This window comes from Sciurus carolinensis, chromosome 15 (assembly GCF_902686445.1).
Source record: "Sciurus carolinensis chromosome 15, mSciCar1.2, whole genome shotgun sequence".
In the NCBI taxonomy this organism is placed as follows: Eukaryota; Metazoa; Chordata; class Mammalia; order Rodentia; family Sciuridae; genus Sciurus; species Sciurus carolinensis.
In genome coordinates, this window is record NC_062227.1 from 71,699,632 (window position 1) to 71,722,256 (window position 22,625).

The window sequence follows — 22,625 nt, forward strand, 5'->3', positions numbered from 1 at the left end:
CCTAGGTTTGGGGCTGTACCTCAGTGGTAGTCGCTTGCCTAGCGTGTGTGAGGCACTGGGTTCAATCCTCAGCACTGCATAAAAATAAATAAATAAAAAAAGGTATCATGTCCATCTACAACTAAAATATTTATAAAAAAGAAAACCCCTACACACCACAAAACTTGTGAAATAAAGAAGTAAACGTAAGTAGAGAAATGAACAATTTTGAAACCTTTCTTCTTCTTTTTTTTTTTTTTTTTTCCTTTTCTCTTGTAGCAAAGAGAACATATTCTCTGCCTAGACTACTGCTACTGGTCTCTTTCCTACACTAGATGTTCTATGTAAGACTCTGTGTGTTATATTACAATTACTTAATTACTGTTAGATTTTAAAAATTCGTTTTGCTTATGTAAACAAAATAATTTGATAGTATTTGAAAAAAACAACTTCACTTTATGAAACAGAATGACCTTTAATTTTATTCCAGAATTAAAAATAATTCAAATCCTGGAAATAGTCTACATCCACTGTCCTTTACTTCTGGGATGCACATATTGATTGCATGTGTAGTGCAACTCACATAAAGGAAGGCGAGGCACAAAGCACTTTATGTGAAAGTCTGCAAAATGATGTCAAATCTACAATGAAAGAAGCTTTGAAGTGCTTGGAGTGTCTCATCAGCTTGCAAATGATTAATAATGAAAATTAAAGGAGAGTAACAAGAGGTTCTAGTGACGGCTTCTCACTGCATATATTCTTGAAGATTTCCAAGAGATTTCAGTGAGATTTGCCATAATTGTGGCAAAGATGAGAATATTTTAATCTTTAATTGACAGATTTCTAAAAATATTATACTAGTTTTTACCTTGGTGTTCAAGAAAGAATTAAAATAGAAATTAGAGAGAATGAAGACAGAGGAGTTCCGTTTTAAATATATTTAAACATTCAGAAGCATTTTACTTAAATACCTACAAGTGATCACATTTCCCACTGAATATATTTGTCGGCAAAATTGAAGTGGATTTTCACAGTTGCCATTTTGTATTAAACATCTAATCTTATTTCTATAAACACCCCTACAACTAAAACTTGCTAAACTTTGATAAGAAATTATAGATTCTTATCAATAAATAGATAATAAATAGATCCAGATCCTATTGACACATTAAAACAGAGTAAAATCATATGCAGTCCTTAGAAGGAGTGGATAATACTCTGTGATTTTAGCAATGATAGATCATGCAAATTATTTTCTGTGTTTCTATGTAGAGCCACCAATTTTGATTATGTAGACTTTTTTTCCTCACTTCATCTTCACCAGCTGAAGTCTCCTTGAGATAAGTTGCAGCTAATCAAATTTTACATATGGATGCATTTCCTTTTACAACATTTTCTTTTAAATTAGGAGGAAACATCGGCAAACTAATCAATAGTAAACAATTATTTTATTTTGGTTTTTACTATCCTCCTCTTAGTCACATTGGCAATTTCCTCACGAATTTAATTCAATACATATTTTTAAATAACTAAAAAGTCTTTTGGGACCATTGTAAAAAGAGTACAAATTTTCCCTTGTGCCTTTCACACAGATTCTGCTTCTAAAATGTTCCATATTATCATAATGGTATTATCATTTCAAGACAAATTGAATGCTATAATTTTAATCACCAAAATACAAGCTATAGTTTTGTATTTCCCCTGTTTTTCCACTAATTTTTTTTCCCTTTTTCAGAGTCCTGTCTGGGATTCCGTATTGCACTTTTATTTTTATGTCTCCTTAGTCCCCTCCACAGAGTGTTAATATCCTTGCCTGGTATGTCCTAGAAGATATGGAAAATCATTAGTTGGTGATTTTATACAGAGCCTCTCAATTTGTGTCTGTCTGAGTTTTGTCATGATCAAAAAAAGGTTACACATTCTTGTCAAGAAAATCACACAGGGTGGTACTTTTCTTAGGGGATCATATCAGGATACATGATGTTGATCTTCTCTTACTAATGGTGATATTAGCTTTGGTCTCTTGATAAAACTATCTGCCAGGTTTCTTCACTGTAAAATTACTGTTTTTATAATTATCGAAGATCTCAGGAAGATATTCCAAAATCATATGATTTCTTCTTAATCATTAGTCTACTGATTTTAGTATCCATAGATAAATGTGACCACAATAATTGCCACTCTAGCATACTAATGATGATCTTTATCCTTTTATTATGTTTATTAATCACAATAATTTTACATTTTTATTAAAAATGTGGCCTTTTATTTATCTTCATCAGTATCTATTCATGAGAATTGTTTCTAATGATTCAAACCAGCAACTCATCACACAAACCAAATGTGGTTTATTTATTGTTCAAATATTCAGTTTTGTACACTGGGTGTAAAGTGTGTTGGCCTTTTCAATACTTCTATTCATTCTTTTATGGATATTTTCTTACTTTCTTTGGACTTAAGTATTCACCCTCCAACAACTGTGGATTCAACCTATTCTCTAGGGAGTTTCACTACATTTAATTGGAGAAGAGTATTTTAGGCAAGATTTGGGTGCAAAGATCTCCATTACTTCTTGAGTTTCCTTCATTTTAAACCCCCGAGTAAATATATTTACATACATATACAGAATAATGAATATGGTAATAAATATAGGTTTGTTTTTACCACACACACACACACACACACACGTATATAGTTATTCTTTCACATTCCTTCACATATGTGGGTTCATGTCAATGTATTCAACCAACTGTGGATCAAATGCATTTGGAAAACATGTCTGAACTGAATATGTACAGATTTTTCTTTATTCTCTAAACAATACAGACTACTATTTAAGTAGCATTTACATTATATACAGTATTATAAGTAATCAAGAGATGACTTAAATAATATCAGAAGATGTGCATAGTTTTCTTGCAAATATCATGTCATTTTATATAAGGGACTCTAGCAACCACAGATATTGTATCCCTGGGAGTTCTGGAGGGAATCCCCCTGGATACTGAGGGATTTCTGCATTTAGAAGGCTTAAGGTTCCAATCCTACACCACAGCTTTCATCTAAGACCTCTCCCATTTCTTCTCTGTAACCTCTTCCTTTGGCTATAACAGTTTTGTTCTCATTATCTGCAGTGTATATTTACTTATTTGTTCAACCCTAGTGTATGTTACATATAGCACTACAATTTCTAAATAATAGTCATATAAAAACAATTCAGCATGCAGAACACATTACTCATTTTTATTTATATATTTACAATTGAAATATGATTTCCCCAAAACATGGATTATATTTGCATTTGTTATCTCTTTGATTTTATTATGTTATTTAATTACATTACAACAAAATACAGTTGCTATAGTTTGCATCCCATTGGAATATCTCCAAAGTTCTGTTTGATTTTTCCCAAATTTACATATATGCACTTCTTGTAACAGAGAGTTTCTTGAATTTGGGCAATCAAAAACTTGTGTCCACCATGTTGGTGATGACCTAGAGCAGTTTTATGACCCCTTCTTCTTCTGTATTATCTCAGTATTCAAACATATCACAGGTTTTGTCTGTTTGCTTTAGTTTTGGTTTTTAATCCATTTGCCCATAAAACATTATGTGTCATTGGAATAATGCTTTCAGTTTTTGGAGTTGATGAATAAAACCGCTACATACTTCTATCTACAAGGCTTCATGTCAATACAAGTGCACTCTAGACCTTTTGTACCCAAACACCACAAACCTGGTGGCTATAAATGACTGAAATTTATTCTCTAAGCCCTACAGACTCACAGTCCAAAATCAAGTGCCATCAGGCCATGCTCCCTCGGGAGCCTGTAGTGGAGAATCCCTCCTCACCAGACTGGTGTGCACCGGCAGCCCTTGCTTCCCTCACCTGTGATACCTTGCCTCAATTTCTGCTTCCCTGGCCATCTCTCCTCCCCATTTCTGCCTCCAGTGTCACGTGTCTGTCACTCATCCCTGTGCCTCTATCTTCTTATCAGGACATTAGTCCTATTGGATTAAAGGCCCATACTCCTCCTCTGTGACCTCCTCCTAACATCACTTTGACCACTCTTTCCCATTCAGGCTGCATTCTGATGTGTGGTGTCGGACTCGGCACCATTTTTTGGAGACATGATTAAACTCAGAGCATTGCACTTTCATTATTCCTGAACAAGTGCCTGAGAGGAGGATTGCTGGGGCTTCTGATAAGTGTATGTAAAACTTTAAAATCATCTTGTATTCTTCTAGTTTGAGAAAACCATATGTGAAAAATAGGTGAGACAAGAAAAAAGGTAAGAAGAAATACACACAATTTGTTATCCGATTAGACTATAACTCATACTTGGAAAAAAAGAAAGAAGAAACCACAATTTAATAACTAAGTAGATTATTTGAATATGTACCAAGTATGTATTTGATTATAACATGAAAATGTATTTCCAAACCATTGTATTTATATCACTTTACTCCTCTTTATTTATTCATTTTCTGCATGTCATTTCAATTAAATACTATTTAAATCAGCCACATGTCAAAGAGCAGTGATTTTGATCTGATCTCCTATAAAGAAGGGTTTCATTTCTCTCACTCTTGCTACTCCAATTAAGAGTGCATCAATTGCACTGAATTATTGTTGGTGATTGCCTATTTCTTGTGTATATTTGCAGTCTCCTATTATACTGCATCTTAGCCAACACTGAGGATTCCTCTCTTAGTTTAATTAAATAGGTACAAATTGATAAAAAAAAAAATACCAGGCAGAGAAATATAGATTAGCTCTATCCTTGTTTACATTTGAGTTGAACTTTATTTTCCTACTGATTTAGTGACTTGTGAATGCAAAGCTGACATTTTAGACTTACCTAATTGGAGATTTCCTTTGATCTGGGTCTGTGGCAGATACTGTGCCTACAAAAGCTCCAAGTGGATTTCCTTCCAAAATTTCAAATATATATGTGGGGAGGAGGAAAACAGGAGGCTCATCAACGTCCTCCACTTGGACCTTAATGAAAGTGGTGGAGGCGTCAGCATGGTGGATCAGGAGCTCCTCATCCACGTGGCGGTTTCTAACTTTGGCTCTAATACCATAGTAACTCTGGTGCTCAAAATCCACCTTCTGCAAAGGAAAGGAGTGAGCACAGAAGAAATAGTTTCAGTAACCCAAGGTGTTACTTAGAAAAATGTGCTTTCCTTATTAAATAGTCAGTTATTTTTCAGTTAGGATTTACTTTTTATGTACATGAGTCCCTCTTATATTACCATGAAACAGGCTTCACAAATTTATCTCTTCACAAATGTATCTCTATCATAAAGTCATTTGAAGTAACTATCTTTTCATTTATGATTAAATTTAAATTTTTATGAGCATAAATGTCTCATGGAATTGAGAAATAATTAAGATCTTTGTTCAAAAAAAATCCTTTGTTTCAAAATCTTCTCATTTGTAACAGTTGTCTGTACAATTCAAGAAACTATAAAAATCCTTTCATCTCTCAGTTCATTTTCTCCCTAAACCATAAATCAAGGGTTCTCATTTCAAATACCTAATGAAACAAAAAACAAACCAGATACCCAAAATAATCATATGTTTCTGTTTTGGTTTTGCACTATTCTGCAAAGCAAATAATTTTAAGATATTTACCTTTTTTAATATAACAATTCCTTCTTGAGTCTTATCATCAGTAATGATGTCAAATGTTTTTGAATCATCCTCTTCAATGCTGTAATCCATTTCTGCATTCTCTCCTATGTCATTATCATATGCCATAATTTTTCCTATAGACGTTCCAGTTGGTGCAGATTCAGAGACAGTTAGGCGGTAGAAACCTTTAAAAACAAAATTTCAGAACTTAGGATAAACACTTAACATAAGAAACTCCCAATTATAGCATTCTTTATGTATGTTGTATAGAAAAAAAACATAGTTATTCTTCTAAATTTCATTCTCTTTCTCTCTTCTTAGAATGTGTGCAGGTGTGTGTAAGTGTGTCTGTGTAACATACACATACTTTCTACCTTTATTATAAAACCTGAACATTTTCTTCCCATCTTATCTGAATATCTCTTTGTCTCATATATTTTAGTCATATCACCAGTATATTTAACACCAGAGTCCCATTTACATATACACCTTAAAATTCTTGATTGATTTTAATTGCATACTTCAACTATCACAAATTTAACTTGACAAAAAATAATCTTTTTTCAAGTTTACTTGAATAATTCTTGATATTTGAAGTTACTGATGAATGTAAGTGTAGATTAAGTAAGTAAGTGAGTTTTTGAGATTGGATTACATTAGCCATATTGAAAAAGTAAAGAAAAATGAATCGAAAAGGGTTAGTAAATCGATAAGAATGTTGGAGTTGAACAGGCCTAGATTGATTTGATCATAAGAAAATAATGGCAGATATAATTAAACTATATAGGTATAACTGCTAATCACTGATTTTTTTTTCAGGAGAAATGTGCATAAAATTAATGGAACCATACCATTCTTAAATTATTACATGTGATTTATTCTGAAATGTAAGAAATAATCCTACATGTCAATATTCCAATGAATGAGATTACTTGGAATTAAAATAGAGCATATGTAATAGAATTACTTAAAGATATTCTAGGTTCCTAGAATACTAGGAAGTATACAGCAAGTCACTTAACATTTTGCATTTTGAGACTATTATTTAAAGTGGGAGAAGAGTTACTTATAAATTGCTAATATATTACGCTTATTTTTTTATTTTCTTTGTTCTTTAACTTTTTTTAGTGAAGGTAATTATTTCCTTGTGGAAATTTTTTTAAAAATCACTGATTTGTTTGCACAAATTAAAGTTGCCAACAAATAGTCAAGAGAAAACAATGACACTACCATACACTTCAAAGCAGATGCTCCACACATAAATATTATTGAGTTTATATTAAACCACCAGCTTTTAAAATTAGAAAACAAACAAAAAAACCCATTTTCTACCATAAGCACTTAGTCTTTGCAGTTTACCTTATATTCAAAAATAATTTTCTTTCAACATAAATTCTTCACAAGTTGCTATTCTAGTAGTTGGGATATAACAAGGCAGAATACATAGAGAGATGCTTCCCTGTGTTCATATTAGCAGGAATGAAGCATACAATAAACTGGATACTGCTATCGTTTTAAACTTTGATGAAGTGGAAAAAACTCACTCTTGATATGACTGTTAACCGGTTAAGAACCGAAATAGGGGAAGAAATATCTGAGGAATGAGAAGATGAAAAGTCATGTTAATTGCCTGGTTCTGGTTTTCCAGAAAGCAGAGTAGAGTGAATATAGATGAGGCTTCAGAGGTCCTGCACAGGATTGAATGGTAACAGATCATTGAGGCACACTAGGACCAATTAGTTGCTACTTAGGGTTCTGACTCTTCATCAGTGAGATGGGAAGATACGGAAATGATAAGATGTGACATGCAAACAACAAGATCACTACAGCTGTTGAAGTACACTGAAGGAGAGCAATGGTGAAATCTGAGAGACTAGGTAAGCGCTTATTGCAGTAACAGAAACTAATTAAAATAGTGGCATGATCCAATGTGGGAAGAATGGAGGAGGTGAGAAGCATCCAGATTGTTTGGAAAGTCAGAAATAAACAACATCTTCGGAAGATGAATTTTTGATTCGAGGAAGAGAACAGGAAAAAAAGGGTCTTCTAAACTTTAACAAAGTCTTCTTCTCTTAAACAGTTGAGAGTGTATATGTATTTGCTCTCAGAACAATAAAAATTAGAAGCTATCAGCAAATGTGCAGAATTGGTCATCAACTCAGCTCCAGAGAAATTAGAATTGACCTGGATTTGGCCCAGTTCAATGTGAATTGGGTCATTAATTCTTCACACACAGTGGTGTTTGAAATGAATAAATGAGATTTCAGCTTGAGTGATATCAAACCTGGATTTGTTGATAATTGAGATGAGAGAAGCTGGAGGAAGAGGCAGGCAGATGAGATCAGAAGCTCAATAAAATGAATTTTGTTTTTAAATGTGTATAACGTATGTAAATGAGGATGCTGGTAAAAAGTTTGATGTATACCTGTGGAGTTCAAGAGACAGTTCAGAATGGAGGTATAGATTTGGAAATTCTCAGACTCAGAGGCAGTATTTAATGTCAAGGAGACATCGAGGATTAAGTCTACTAGGAAAGGAAGGCCATGGCTTGATCCCAGAAATACATCAAAGTTTAAACTATCTAGAGATTGAAAGTCTGAAGACCAGGAAAAGTCTAAAAAAAACTGACCAATAAAATAGAAGAAAAAGAAAAAGCTAGTGAGAATGTTACATTGAATGGTTCAAAGAAGGAGTGACCAACTGTATCAAATCCTACTGAGAAATTAAATTATATTAGAGCTGAGAATCGACTTTGGATTTGCTTAGTTTAGTTTATTGATAGAAATGATCAGATCAATTTCATCAAGTAGGGATGGAACCCAAATGGAATGTGGGTTTCAAAGAGACTGAGGAGAGTAGTTGAAGACAATGACTGTGAACACTTTTAAGCTATTTCTCTGAAGAAAAACCCACCAAACATTATTAGATAAATATAGAAGTGATGTCAAAAAGTGTTGTATTTTGTTTTTAAGATGAGATTAAAAAAATAGTAACAAACCTGTTTAGATGCTAATAGCAATGAACCAGCAGGAAATACATCATTAACATGAAGTACTAGGGTATAGGCAGGTTGCAAGAAATGCCATCCACACAGTGGGGATGCATAGAGAATGTTTAAATCCAGAGAAGGGCAATGGGATTTCAGAATGGGAACCCAATGTGAGCAAAAGTAAAGAAGCAAACACAGAATTCACCCACACTTGGATGTCACTTGAAGGTAATAACATCCTCATTTTATATATTTTATATATGAATTCTTAAGAACTTAACTGAGCTTTAAGCAGATACTTTAAGTGATATAATATATTTTAAGACATAAATTGGAAAAAAATCAGAAAGAAATTAAGAAAAGTAAAAGTAGCCTGAAGTTACATTGTCTCATCAAGTATCCTTGGGAGTTCCCATGCTTTCCAGGGTCTTCTATTTGCTCTTTCACCATTGTCTGTGTAAAAACTGGGTTATATTTATTCAAGAAATTCAGTCACAATTTTCTACATGTTATGTGTTAATGATTTCATAACACATGAAATATTTCATGTGGATATTTCAAATTTAACTACACCATTCATCTCTTTCCTTTAGGACTTCAGACTCATGTGGAGATAATCAAATTTCTCACATTTCTCTACATGGAAATGAAATAACAGACTATTATCCTGTTATCTGCATTCTATGCAAAGAAGAACTATTTCATTGACTTATAAAACAATGTAAAATTGATTGACAGAGAAAAAACAAAAAATCCAGATTTGCAATATAGTCATGTGTTGCTTTCCAACAGAACTGTGTCCTGAGAAATGTCTTAATGTTGTGCAAACAGCATAGAGTACTTACAAAAACCTAGATGGTGTAGCCTTTTACACACCTGAGCTATGGGGTAAACCCTGTTTCTCCTGAGTTGGAAACCCATACAGCCTGTTATTGAACTGAATAGATGAGTGTGTAGCAATAGCAAGGACACATATATCTAAACATAAAAAATGATGCAGTTAAAAAAAAAAATTAGGAATTTTTCAGTTCCATGATACTCCTACAGAACCACTGCCACATATGTTGTTCATTGTTGACCAAAACATTTTGTGGTACATACATGTTTTCCTTGACAAGTTAGAAGATCTGATAACCCTAATAATCCTGGCAAGAATTGACGAAACTGAGTAGTGTCTACACAATTTAGATGTGTGCATTGGTCTAGAATTTCACATTACCAACCATTCTCACTAGCACCACTAATCAATGGGAAACCTGGGACGTGAAAACAGATTTGAATATGCAGGTTTGCTGTGATTGTACGGAGACTATTCTACTAGAAGGGAAAGAGTGAAAGTGACACTTCACTTGGGTCATCAGCATCAATATGATTTTGTTTTGGCACAGTGAGCGAGGCAGGGAGAAGGGGAAAAAAGAAGAAGCAATCAACAGTTTTGTTCCATTTTTCAACAATCAATACCTAGGAAATCATGCTATGTTTGAATATGTGTGAATACACATAAACACACACACACAATTTTATTTGCTACTTCTTTGTTCTATATTTATCATATTTTTCTCTTTTGACAATTGCTCATGCTTTCTGGAAGTGCTTGTAAATGTTTTTCTGTAGCTAAGACAGAATCTCCTCAAAAAGACATTTCCTCCTTGAAAAAAGAATTGTTGTATGATTTAACTTACATTTATTAGTTAAATGATCAGAACAAGTGTCCTATTCTTGCTACAAAAGTGAAAAATAAAAATTATCATTTAAATTATTATTTTGGGCATGCAGAAGAATAATCTCACAAAGGTATCCAAGTCGTAATGCCACTGATTCCATAAGTTCATTACCTAAAGCAGAAAAGGTGAATTAAAGTTGCAGATTAAATTCAAGCTGCTAATCAGTTGGCTTTTCAATGGAGTGGTTATTGTGGTTTATCCAAGTGTGTCCGACATAATCATACCAGCCCTTAAAAGTGGAAAAGGGGGCAAATGGTTTGGGCAGAGAGATGTCAGTGTGAGAGATACATGATAGGGCTGTGTGATTGATTTTCAGACATGCAGGATATGTGGGCACCAGAAAAGGGCCTCCAAGAGTTGAATGTCCCCCAGCTAACAGCCATCAAGTAAGTAGCCACTCCATTTCTAAAACACAAAGAATAATTTCTGTGGACACTCAAGTGAACAAGGCTGTGGACTCTCCCCTGGAGATAACAGGAAGAGGGAGGGAGAGCTTGGTGGACACCTTCATCTCAGCTTGGTGACATGCATACCAACTGTTTTTTAAGATAATCGATTTGTTTTAAGCCATGAAGTTTGTCACAACTTATTACAGAAGTAACAGAACACTAACATATCACTCCTTCATTTTTTATTTGACTTCTCACACTAATGAAAATTATACCTTAGAACAATTATCACATTCATTTTATGTGATCCTTGTGGTGATGCAGTGCTTTTAGAATGCAAAACTCCAACATCTGTTTGTATTCAAAACACTTACATTTCTATAATGACTCCAGATGTTTCTACTTACTTTCTTTAAATATGGGCTTGTTGTCATTAATATCCGAAAGTTTAATCAGTACGCTGGTTGTCCCAGACAGTGCTCCAGGCTGACCAATCATGTCTTTGGCTTGAATAATTACCCAGTACTCATCTTGCAATTCTCTATCAGTTTTGGAAGATATTCTTATGACTCCTTAAAAAATGCAAAAGAATTCCAATTATTATTTTATTATTCATCATGTTTCCAGAAAATCACTTAAACATTCCCCCTTACAGTTCTTCTCATTCTCTCTGCTGAGTCACTAAGCTGAGTGGTCTACATTATTTAGATATGTGCATTTGATATGAGCATGCACATTCCCAGCCACTCTGCCTAACATTCATTATCTGCTGCTTCTGTCTGACTCTACCTAAAGACCGGTAATAATAATGCATTTAACACCAACTCTGATTCCAGTCTAGAGTAGTCAATACTAAGAACATTGGTAAACCATTAATAAAATACTATGTGAACTGGCACCATGTTGATTTAGGAGCTTACTCTTTGCCTTGCTATGAAACCCTGTATTATTTTCCCCATTATCTGCAATATCTTTCCATTCTCTCTTCTCCTTGGTCATAGGCTCATCTCAGTCTTCTGGTTTCAGATACTCTACTTTGACCAAACAGTATAAAAAGTTTTCCTTTCTTTCTTTCTCCTATTGTATCCTTTGTTTTACTTTAGGATTAATCACCAGTTAAACGTACATATTTACTAATAACCACATTCAATGTCTGTCTGTAAGTGCCAAGAGAGAAAAGTCTATGTTCAAGTTTCCTTTTTGTTATTTATTTTAATTTTAATTATAATTTTTATTTATTTTTTTGGTACTGGAAATTGAACTGAGGGTACTCAGCCACTGAGTCACAACTCCAGCCCCATTTTGTATTTTATTTAGAGACAGGGTCTCACTGAATTGCTCAGGGTATCACCATTGCTGAGGTTGGTTTTGAACTTGTGATCCTCCTGCCTTAGCCTCCCAAGTCAGTGGGATTATAGTCATGTGCCACTGTGCCCAGCTTGTTATTGTTATTTTAAATGTTGGAATATCAAACCTCTAAAAATCCTGTATGCTGTGTACCACTTTGTACCTAGTCAGTCATTAGCAGTCAGGATTGTGTGAAGGAATTAAAACTTAATGTTTTAAGGCATATACTGCCTATAATAAAATAATGTCTCTCCCGGGCATCCTGAATAATAAAATATATGTACCCTCTATGGGAGAAATAAGAACATAGCCATGCAAGTCATATTCATTCAAATTCAATTCTCTCAAGAACTTTGAGAACGCCTGAGATATTTAATATTTGCTAAATGAATGAAGAAATTAGAAATAAATAAGGATTAAAAAGAATTTTTAAATCTTTAATCTTTCATGTAATCAAGCTAGAGATAATATTTACCTCTTGATAACAACCACATAATTTTATGTCTTTTTGTACTTGGCACATATTTTAGCAATGAGTTATGTACTTCTATTTTTATCTGCATTGATTATAAGCTCCTTGAGAGAAGACTCATGCAGATGTCTTTTTTCTTGTTTAATTTTTGCTTTTTAAAGATGGCATTTTGCTATGTTGCCCAGACTGGGTTTGAGCTTTTGATTCTCCCACCTTAGCCTCCCAAGTGGCTGGGATTTATGTGTCACTGCATCCAACTCTACACCATATTAACTTTGTTTTGAATACAAGATTTAATATTTGTTAAATGATTTAGTGTTATGTAACACTTATGCATTCATTAGGTATGTTTAAAAAGAAAAACTAGTATGTGCTATGTAGATTTTATAAGGCATTCAAGCAAAGAGAGAATAAGAATCAAATGTAGTATTCATCTGAATAAAATACATAAAATCAGAATTTTTAAGTCAACATGTCGTACCAATTCATGCAGTCTTATACTCTTACTTAATCTGGGTCATTTGGATTGCTATGCAAAGGTGTCCCACTGTATTTTCCTGATGACTAATGAGGCTGAGAATTTTTAATATGCTTACAATCCTTCTCCACATCATATTTGTCAATTGCTTGTAAAAGTTTCTCCCCATATTTTTCAATTGGTTTGTCTATTCTTTTCCTACTTGAATTAGAAGAATCCTTATATATGTTTTAGACCACATATGTAGATCATTTGTGATATGAATATGGAAAATTCAATCTTCTAATTTTAGAAAAACAACTTAAAGACAAAGTGTAAGTAAGTGTTTAGGAATTATATCCCATTTATTTTTGAAGCATCCAGTCTACTATAAAACATGTTTTTAAGCAGATGATTCTTACTGATATTTGTCTGTTTTAGAATCATGTTGAATTGCATTTTTTTCCCCACAAATACCTGTTGTCGGTTCAACAGAAAAATATGCTTGGCCTTGTAGTAAGCTGTACAGGAGACGTGCATTATTGCCACTTGTAGGATCATCGGCATCACTTGCTGTCACCTGGATGACGAATGTTCCTGAAGGAAGAACATATTGACAGGAACTTAAGACTTCAGTCTTATTAAATATGAGTTCAATTCTGCAAAACACTTTTCATTAGCAAGAAAAATCATGCTATAAAACAATCCTAGTTTACCTCCTTTTTCTGAATTACTGAAGTAATATTATTTTAGGCAAGAGAATATAACACATACAATCTAGTCCTGATTCTTATATGCATTATAGAACTTAAGATGTAGATTTATAACATTACAAGTATTAAGCAGTTTGTTAAAATGTATGATTCATAATCTCTCCAAGATTTGTTAGTGTAAAAGTAAAAAAGAAATTAAAAATGCTTTTCATCAAAAATTTTAATGTGGCCTGAACTTCAAATTGCAGAATGTTGAAAAATATTTGTAAAGATTATTGAAATGAGCTTGAAAGAATATCCAGTGGAGTCTAATAATAATGATTAGGCCTGTTTAAATCCTTTCCTCTATATCTACTTGCATCAAGGAATACCAAAAAAGCAAAACAAAATCTATTTGATATTGATAAGGTAAGTCTCCTTACTAATATTCAGTAATAGTCAATAGACTGTGTGAAATAATTATTTGTACACTTAATATAAATGCTCAAACTGCAAAAATATTCGCAAAAACTATTGAGCTTTGAAAGTATATCTACAAAAATGAAAATGAGTATTACCAATGTTGTTGAATGTTGAAACATAATATACATTTTCAAAAAAATGATCACACCGTGGCACAAAATCCAGTAGCCCCTCTGATTTTCTTTACAACTGACATAATGAATTTCCCCATCAGTAGCCCTGTACTATGGCATGTGCCTGTAATCCCAGCCACTAGGGAGGCTAAGTTATGAGGATCACAAGTTCAAGATAAGCCTCAGTCAGTTAGTGAGACACTAAGTAATTTAGTGAAACCCTATCTCAAAATGAAAAAAAAAAAAAATTAAAAAGGGCTGGGTATGTGGTCAGTGGGAAAACATTCCTGGGTTCAATTTCCAGTACCAAAAAGAAAAGAAAACAAAACAAAACCTTTTATTTTCCATCACAATCTAATTGTATAAACTGGGACACTCTAATAGGAATTACTTCTGTACTTCATTAATTGCTGACACTTTCAATGAAGGCGGGCCTTAAAAATATGCATTTGTCACTATACTTACCAGTGCTTTTTATGTTGGTTATTAACATTTATTTTAATGTCATATAGTATATTTTACCAAAGAATCCCTTCTTATCAACATATTTTAATTAGGCAATGTTTTCACCAGATCGAAAAAAGTTAAACTAATAAAATACATGAAAAGAAAACTTTACCTAACCCTTCTAAATACTTAATCATCCCAAACACACAACATGTAGACACTTGTTAATTTCATATGTTTAAAACATATCTATACAATGATTATGATGAATTATTCAAATATAGTGGTTCAGAGGGAGCAATACAATGGTTCAGAGGGAGTATTTATCAAATCAGTCAGAATTATTCTTTTATTTACCCTTCTGTGTACACATTCATTCGCTTCCAATTCCCTCATTATCATTGTGTCTCTTTATCATTTCTTCCTATGGCGGTTTCCATCCCTATTGTACAATCCTGTACTACCAGTCTTTAGCTTCACGAAGCTCCATCAAAATCATAATGTCCTTAGTTGTTGCTAAGGATGCTCTTGTTAATCTAAGTCTTTAGAGTTCTGACCCTAGGATTTTGCAAATGAGAACTGGGAAGAACAGGAAACATTTTGACTCTCACAGATGAGTCACATTTGGCTTATAGAAATATAAGTTCAGGTGTTAGATCCTGTTTCCCAGTCCAGTGATTTAACAGCACATTTTAAGTTGTAAGATTTTCTTCTAAATGAAACTTACCTCCTGAATATTTCAATATATCATTCCCTTGCTCTCTACTAAATGGAAAACCTAGTGCACCCTATTCAGAAAGAGAGAGAGAGAGAGAGAGAGAGAGAGAGAGAGAGAGAGAGAGAGAGAGAAGGAATAAAAAAAGAGGATCTCATGAAATTAGAAGGGAGAGAAATGAGTTGGGGAAGGAGATTGAGAGGGAGGAAGGATGGGAGAGCATAGAGAAGTAATGGGGACTTAAATCTACCAAATTATGCTATATACATTATGAATATACCACAATGAATCCCACCTAAACATGTAGTTATAAGACACTTATTAAAAATAAGAATAACAATGATAATAATGCTAGAAGAGATTTTAGTCAAGTAGAAAGAGCTTATCAGGCTGATGGGAGGGAGGGAAGAAAAAAATACTGGGGAATGAGAAGCATGTAGGAATAGAGCATAATGAATTTCACAACTATGCATAATTATAATGCACCAACAGAAAAAGAACATCAATAATAAATAAACATCAAAACCATTCAGAAATATAAAATCACTTGATAAGATTTTATATATTCTCATTTTCCATATAGTTAGGAATCAGTTGTTCAGTCCACACAAGAATAATATGATCTCTATGAGACTAACAACATATCTTTCCATGTAAATTGTGGACGGTCTCATAATCCCTTCTTTCTCATATTACCAGTTGCATGCACATTAACAGCTACCTAGTGAATGAGCCAAACAAATGATTTATTTCTACACTAATTTCTATAAGAATGCATGCCATCCTCCCTTCCTTCGTCAGCAATGTCAGAGATGCTTCAGATTTGAGTCTTAATGAAAACTCTGCAATGTACTTTTCAATTACCTCCAGGTTTCTAGACTTCCATAACTACTTCTTTTATGTCAGGATCATTGCTTCCTGCTAGACTTACTCCCAGTAGGTTTATAAGGAATGTGGCTCCCATGTTCTGGTCATCTGTTTCCTACCAACATCCCAATCATTGCCATGAATTGTATTTTTTCTGTAAAATATTGCAGGAATGATTCTACAGAAGAACCATTGCTTTTACATGCCCATGTCTGCCTACTTTTGAAATTGTTTTAAAAATACTATTTCTATACAAAAATGCATTGTGAATTTTTAAATTCAAATGACAACTAAATATTTTATGTTGTAAGATAGTTATAAGATCTTCATAAGAATGGGATATTTTTCAATGGCAATACATATTAGTATGTTTTGTGTATGTGCATTTATATTCTATGTTAATGTGCCCTATCAATGTGTGTTTATATCACATAGTTTGTTTTTCATATACATTATAGAATCTATGTAAATTCCTAAAAATTAATCTAGATAACTGTTGAAAGGGACCCTAATTAGGATTCTAAAAATTTGCATCTATTATTCCACACAAAGGAAGTGATAATTCAATAGAAAAATATAGTTTTAGTGATATATGACCATTAAAACACATGGTTGTTTTACCAGTAGAAAGGCAACCAGTATAAATTGTAGCATTAATAAAATAAAAAAGAAAAATATTACATATACATATAAAGTCCATCTTAAAAAACATGACTTTTATTTGTAATAAAACCCTTATAAAATCAGAAATAAAAGTCTAAATTTGAACATGGACATCTTTTTAAACTTGGACTGCAGTTGTATTTAATTTGGAAGTGCTAGAGCATTGCTTCTGAAATAATTTTAAAATACAATACCTCCTATCCCAGCTACTTTTTAATATTTTATTGAATTGCAATGTTAATACTAAGTATTTATAAAGAAAAAAGAGATGACAGATAGATATGGGAAAAGAATATGTAAAACTATAATAATTATAATGATGTTTAAAGGCAAAAATATTTTGTTAGAAAATTAAGCATAAGTTATATATATATATATAATAGTTTACAGAAAAATATTAATACATTTAGATGGGTATGGGGATAAAGAACCCAGAATGGATAAACGTACATTAAATAGCTTCATCCTTATTTCATCTTTAACTACTACTGTTCTGATTTAGGACATCGTTTTCTGATTGTATTTGCATAGATGATGGCAACTCTCAAAAGTTGAAATTGGCCACGTCCTTGATTCTCATTAGGGTGGAAAATCCTTTACTTGGTTACTAAGGAGTCCAAAGGTTAATGTGCATTTCTCTGTGAAGTCAGTATTGTTTGGTCAGAGATCCCTGAGCTTTTTGGAAATGCAAAGAGCTAAAATGACTGGACTCTTGCTCAGAATCACACTGCAATAACAGTAACTTATCAATTGTCTTACTTGTTCCAATAAATAAACATAAAATAAAATTGTTAGAATAATTTTGTGTTCTATTTTACAATGATTACTAGCATCAGTTGTCTATATTACTCTTTAGAGAGACTTTTTCATAAATGAAGTTGAAAATAGTGGTTTTGTCTTTGTAGCTAGCTTCTGAATCTTTACAACTGTTGCAAAAAATCCTCCTGAATATAAGTTTAGCTTGATATCTGACTATGCCCATTTTATCAATCACATCATTTGTGGAAACTTAATGCTATGTAGGTGATATAGGATGTCACCCTGCACTAAGCGCTTTAATAAAAAGGCATGGTTTAGAAGACTTTTGGAAATTGCCTTTGTTGATAATTAGTTCTGACACAGGTAGAAAATTTGAAAAACAGTATACCCATACCAATACTTATTATGTATATAAAGTTGCACTGAAATTACATTTTTTGGCAACATTAATAAGTATTAACCTGTGTAAAGCTACATAAAATTTTTGAAAATCAAAAACATTTGTGACACCATCAATAACAGAATTTCTCAGCACATCAGACTTATTCTGCCATCGCTGAGGAAAACCTTGTGTAAGGAAAGTGTAGATCTGTCAATGTTGATTATGTGCATTTTATTATCAAGGAGTTTTGACCAAGACTGAACAAGTCTCACACAAACATTTACTTTCATTACAATAAAGCTTTATCGAATGGTGTTCTCATATATTGCATAGAATGCTTTAATCTATGTTAATTATGGGAGAATCCAAACACAAAAGCATCAAGGAGAGAGAATATTTATATGAGAATAATTTGATAGCATGTAGGTAATAAGGAAGTGAGCAACCTGTGGTAAAGACATTTCATAATTAAAGCTTGCATTCATTACAGAATACTAAAGTAAACGCATGTGCTATAGTTTATTTTAGTGCTTGTGGAATTCAAACTATACTTTCAAAATAACTCATTTATTTTGGTACATAATATAGTCTTGATTTTAAATTTGGTGTTATAAAGGTTAACAGACTTTTCTTAGAATGAAAATATAAATTGCCTAATAGGAAAGCTGTTTTAGTTTGCAGATTTCGGACAAGTGCACTTTGATTAACCTCAAATAAATTTTTTGAGATGTTGATTTGTATAAAGCAGCACAGATTAAAGGGTGAATTTTACCTGCACTCAAAATCGGTGATTTTGGTAACCATAAAAGAGATAGAAGGTTAATTAGAGAATTTAGTGGTCAAATTCAGGATGAAAATAATAGTTTCATTAGTTCCCCTGTTACCACCTTTCAACTGAGATCTGATTTTATTAGAGTGGAGACTATTACTTATTCACAAGTCCTGACTGGCCTCTCCTCACTACATTTATATTTGAGAAGCAATTACTTTACAACCTAGAACCTCCAAATTAAACTCTGAAAACAGATGTTGTTTTCCCACTTGTCACCTTAACTGTGCAAAGTATTCCTCAATTATTTCTGTTTTTCTGACCACAACCACCTGGAAAATAGGTCATTGTTATTATTTTTGTGTTTTATTTTGACACCTCAACTTTTAATAATATGAGATGGTATAATTTAAGTCAAACAAATTAGACTATATAAAAAATAAAATAATACCTTCAGAAAGAGTAGAAAGAACAATTTATCACAGTCTAATTCATTTTCAACTCATGTGTCCAAAGGCATAAGGTTCTTAGAATCAGTTTTCAAAATGTGATAAATTTCAAGAAATATAATATTAATTTTTTCTGAGAAATCATTGAAATTGAACTTATATGCATTTTATATTAAATTGAATTTAAATGTATTATGTCACTGATTATGATATACTTGTGCCATATTGATAAAATCATTAAAGTAAGTTTTCTATTTGCTATTCCAAAAAAACAAAATAAGTTAATTTAAATTCAGTATAACCTACTTGATTCACATTTCAAATCTTAAATGTTATTAAAGTCTTTCTTATAAGGAAAAATAGAGTTCTCATAAGACATTTCACTTTCAAAAACATCTTGACTTTGATAAAATGTAAAATGCCCATCATAAAGATCAGAAATCCTGAACCCTTGCTAATGTTGAAACTGATGTGCTATGAAAAATTGGATGGACAATATTTATTTGATAACACTTCAAAACATGGGGATAAGAACACTTACTAGTAATTTATTCTTACTATCTATAGGCAGGGAAAAATATATAAAACCAAACTTTAAAATAGTCAGGTTTTAAATCTTCTTTTGTGTATACATACATATGTGATAAATAGTGTCAACCCTAATTAGCATTTGAGGCATGTAAAGTACAAATATTTATTTATGATTGTAGTTTTTCACACAATGCCCTAACTTATTGAAGCATGATTCACTTTTAACAGGATTTTGTACTGATCTGCAGAAAATAAATCACCTGAGTCGCATTTTAAAATCCTCAAGGCAAGACTTCAGTGTTTAAAACAAATACTTTGAGATAGGACTTTGGTTTGGTATTAGCAGAACTTGTCAAAGGAAGTTCAATTGCTTATTAAACAGCATTCAAAATCTATTTTTAAATGCCCTATCCCTTTATGGCATGCTAATGTTTTAGGTAAAATCTAAGGATGACCTGTTTGTTAGACTGTTATTCAGGTACCATTGAAAAGGTGTAAAAAGGAATATGCAGTTTCTGCACATAAAAATTACAGAAAAATGAGTCAGTATTTAGCAATTTACCTGCAGCTTTTGGTTCATTGTGTGCCTCAATCCAGTTAGCAGAGTCGTCCTGCATTGCATTGCCACCAGTATCAGCTACCAAGCAGTCACTTATACAGCATTTTCAACCATAAATGTATCCATTCATTCATTTATTTGATCATGCCAAACATGAGGCTTCCCATGTGTCCTGCTATTACATTTTCGTGTGGAAGAGAATGACTTTGCCAACCAGAGTGACAGGTGGGATCACATAATGTTTTAACTCCATTCCACTTGAGAGTTCAAGTTTGAAAACAAGTGCATTTCAAATGTAAACACAGTCAAACCCCAACATTATAAGCAAAGAAATGTATGCTTAATAATCAAAGCTTCGTATGGTACTTGTAAATATGTATGAATATTGCCAATCAAAAATAATTTTTATAGAGAAAAAAAGAGAGGGTAAAATAATAATTTGCAATGTTTTTGGTTTTCTCTTCTCATGACACATACAAATGTAGTTTTCTTTCAGTAATCCAAACCAAATCCTAAGTTCAAAGTGCACACCCAAATCTAATAATTAGTAGTTGACTCCAACGCAAAACAATATATTAAATAAAAAACAATACAAATTTTCACTGGCTAGTTCTGAAAGGATGAAATAGTTGCAAACTGAACTTGGAAACAAAGGCAACATGGAATTTGGCAGCAATAACCCATTGGTTGGCAGTGAATACAAAAATAGGCTGATGAATTAAGGATATATTTAGGTAAAATAATTCACATTATTTATTAATTAAATATTGAGAGGAGCATGTTTAATTACATTATTTGGTTTCTTTACATCTAATCAAAGTCAACAGAAGTGCAGAAATGCTTCAGAGGGTAACCATGGGTAACAATAGGAGCGATAGGAGTATCTCCCTGTGTCCACGTAGACATCTTGATGATACACATTTTGTTGGCCTCTGCTTCCTTGAAAGGTATAAAAAGTGCTCAATGGTGTTTCTGTGACTCCTTATGAAGCTTGAAGCCTGGCTGGCACTATCACAAGATGCAATGATCTACACAGATTGCCTAGAAGATTTGTCTATGCACCTCAAACAGCAATGCACAGAGATGTATGGTAGATATTGAATAGACCAAACCAGGACGTGGGGTCTCCTGGGAGCCACAGTGAGGCTGCGTGATGCCATGCTACCCAAACATAGTGTATTCAAAATACTCCCCTTGTGAGAGCACCGCTCAACTCTGAACAACACCTGCTTTTCATAATCTCTTGTGCTTTCTCTTCTTCCTACCTTACTCTCCAGTCCCACCCATTCTAATTTGCCAGTCAACCCCGTTTTGCTTAGAAGTAGAGTCAGCCTGGATGCTTTTGAGCTCCCTAGCTGCTGCATTCTCTGCTAAAAGGATAGCTGTATAGAGGGATAAGAGGGGTGGGAGGGGTGGGGGAGAAGAAAAAAAAATAACAGAATGAATCAAAAACTATTACCCTAGGTAAATGTATGATTACACAAACGGTATGACTCTACTTCATGTACAAACAGAGAAACAAGATGTATCCCATTTGTTTACAATAAAAATGAATTAAAAAAAAAAGGATAGCAATTATGAGCTACATTATTGCCACAGGTCAATGACTCACATACTGCTGTAAGCAATCTTGATCACTCTGCTATGGAAATCTTCCTGAGACATGGAGTGACTGTCTTCTTTGTGTCACGTACTTAAAGCCCACCTTTTAAAGCACCTCCTACTTCTCCATGTAATTCATCATCATCATTCATTTATACTTAACACTTTCATAACATGCCTTGTTGTGGCGGGCAAGACCACATGCGTCCAAAGATGGTGCCGCGACTGGCAGAGAGCCAAACAGCGTGCTGAATGCGCCTTGAGAAAAACAGGAAGCATTTACCATTGACTGTATGATAATTAGTCCAGCCGCCTAGCGGTGGACAGATATATCTTACATGTGTGCTTGAGCTCGTGATCGCTTGACCTTTAATAGGATTGGATGGACATATCTGGTTACATTTGCTTATGCATGAGACTGCTTATATATTGAGGGTGTTATCCGAATAAAGCGGAAGCTGCTTCTTGAACTTCTGAAGAGTACGTGTCGTTTGTCCAACTGGTCGGTGGCAAGTGGAAGCAGCGGCAAGCGACACCTTGTCAGTAATGATATTGCGTAAAATTAGTTATTTCTTTTTTTGTTTTTGGTGGGGGAG

At 33.2% G+C, this 22,625-nt stretch overlaps 1 protein-coding gene across 1 annotated transcript in view; it reads right to left on the minus strand.

The window, feature by feature from the left end:
* Cdh19 (cadherin 19) overlaps positions 1-22,625 on the minus strand; it is a 92,868-nt gene that overhangs the window by 37,377 nt on the left and 32,866 nt on the right. Inside the window, exons 4-7 of the mRNA XM_047526617.1 lie at positions 13,476-13,595; positions 11,130-11,294; positions 5,621-5,805; positions 4,842-5,095 (exon numbers count right to left, since the gene is read on the minus strand). Coding sequence (XP_047382573.1) covers positions 4,842-5,095; positions 5,621-5,805; positions 11,130-11,294; positions 13,476-13,595 — 724 coding nt within the window. The remainder of the gene's footprint in view (positions 1-4,841; positions 5,096-5,620; positions 5,806-11,129; positions 11,295-13,475; positions 13,596-22,625) is intronic.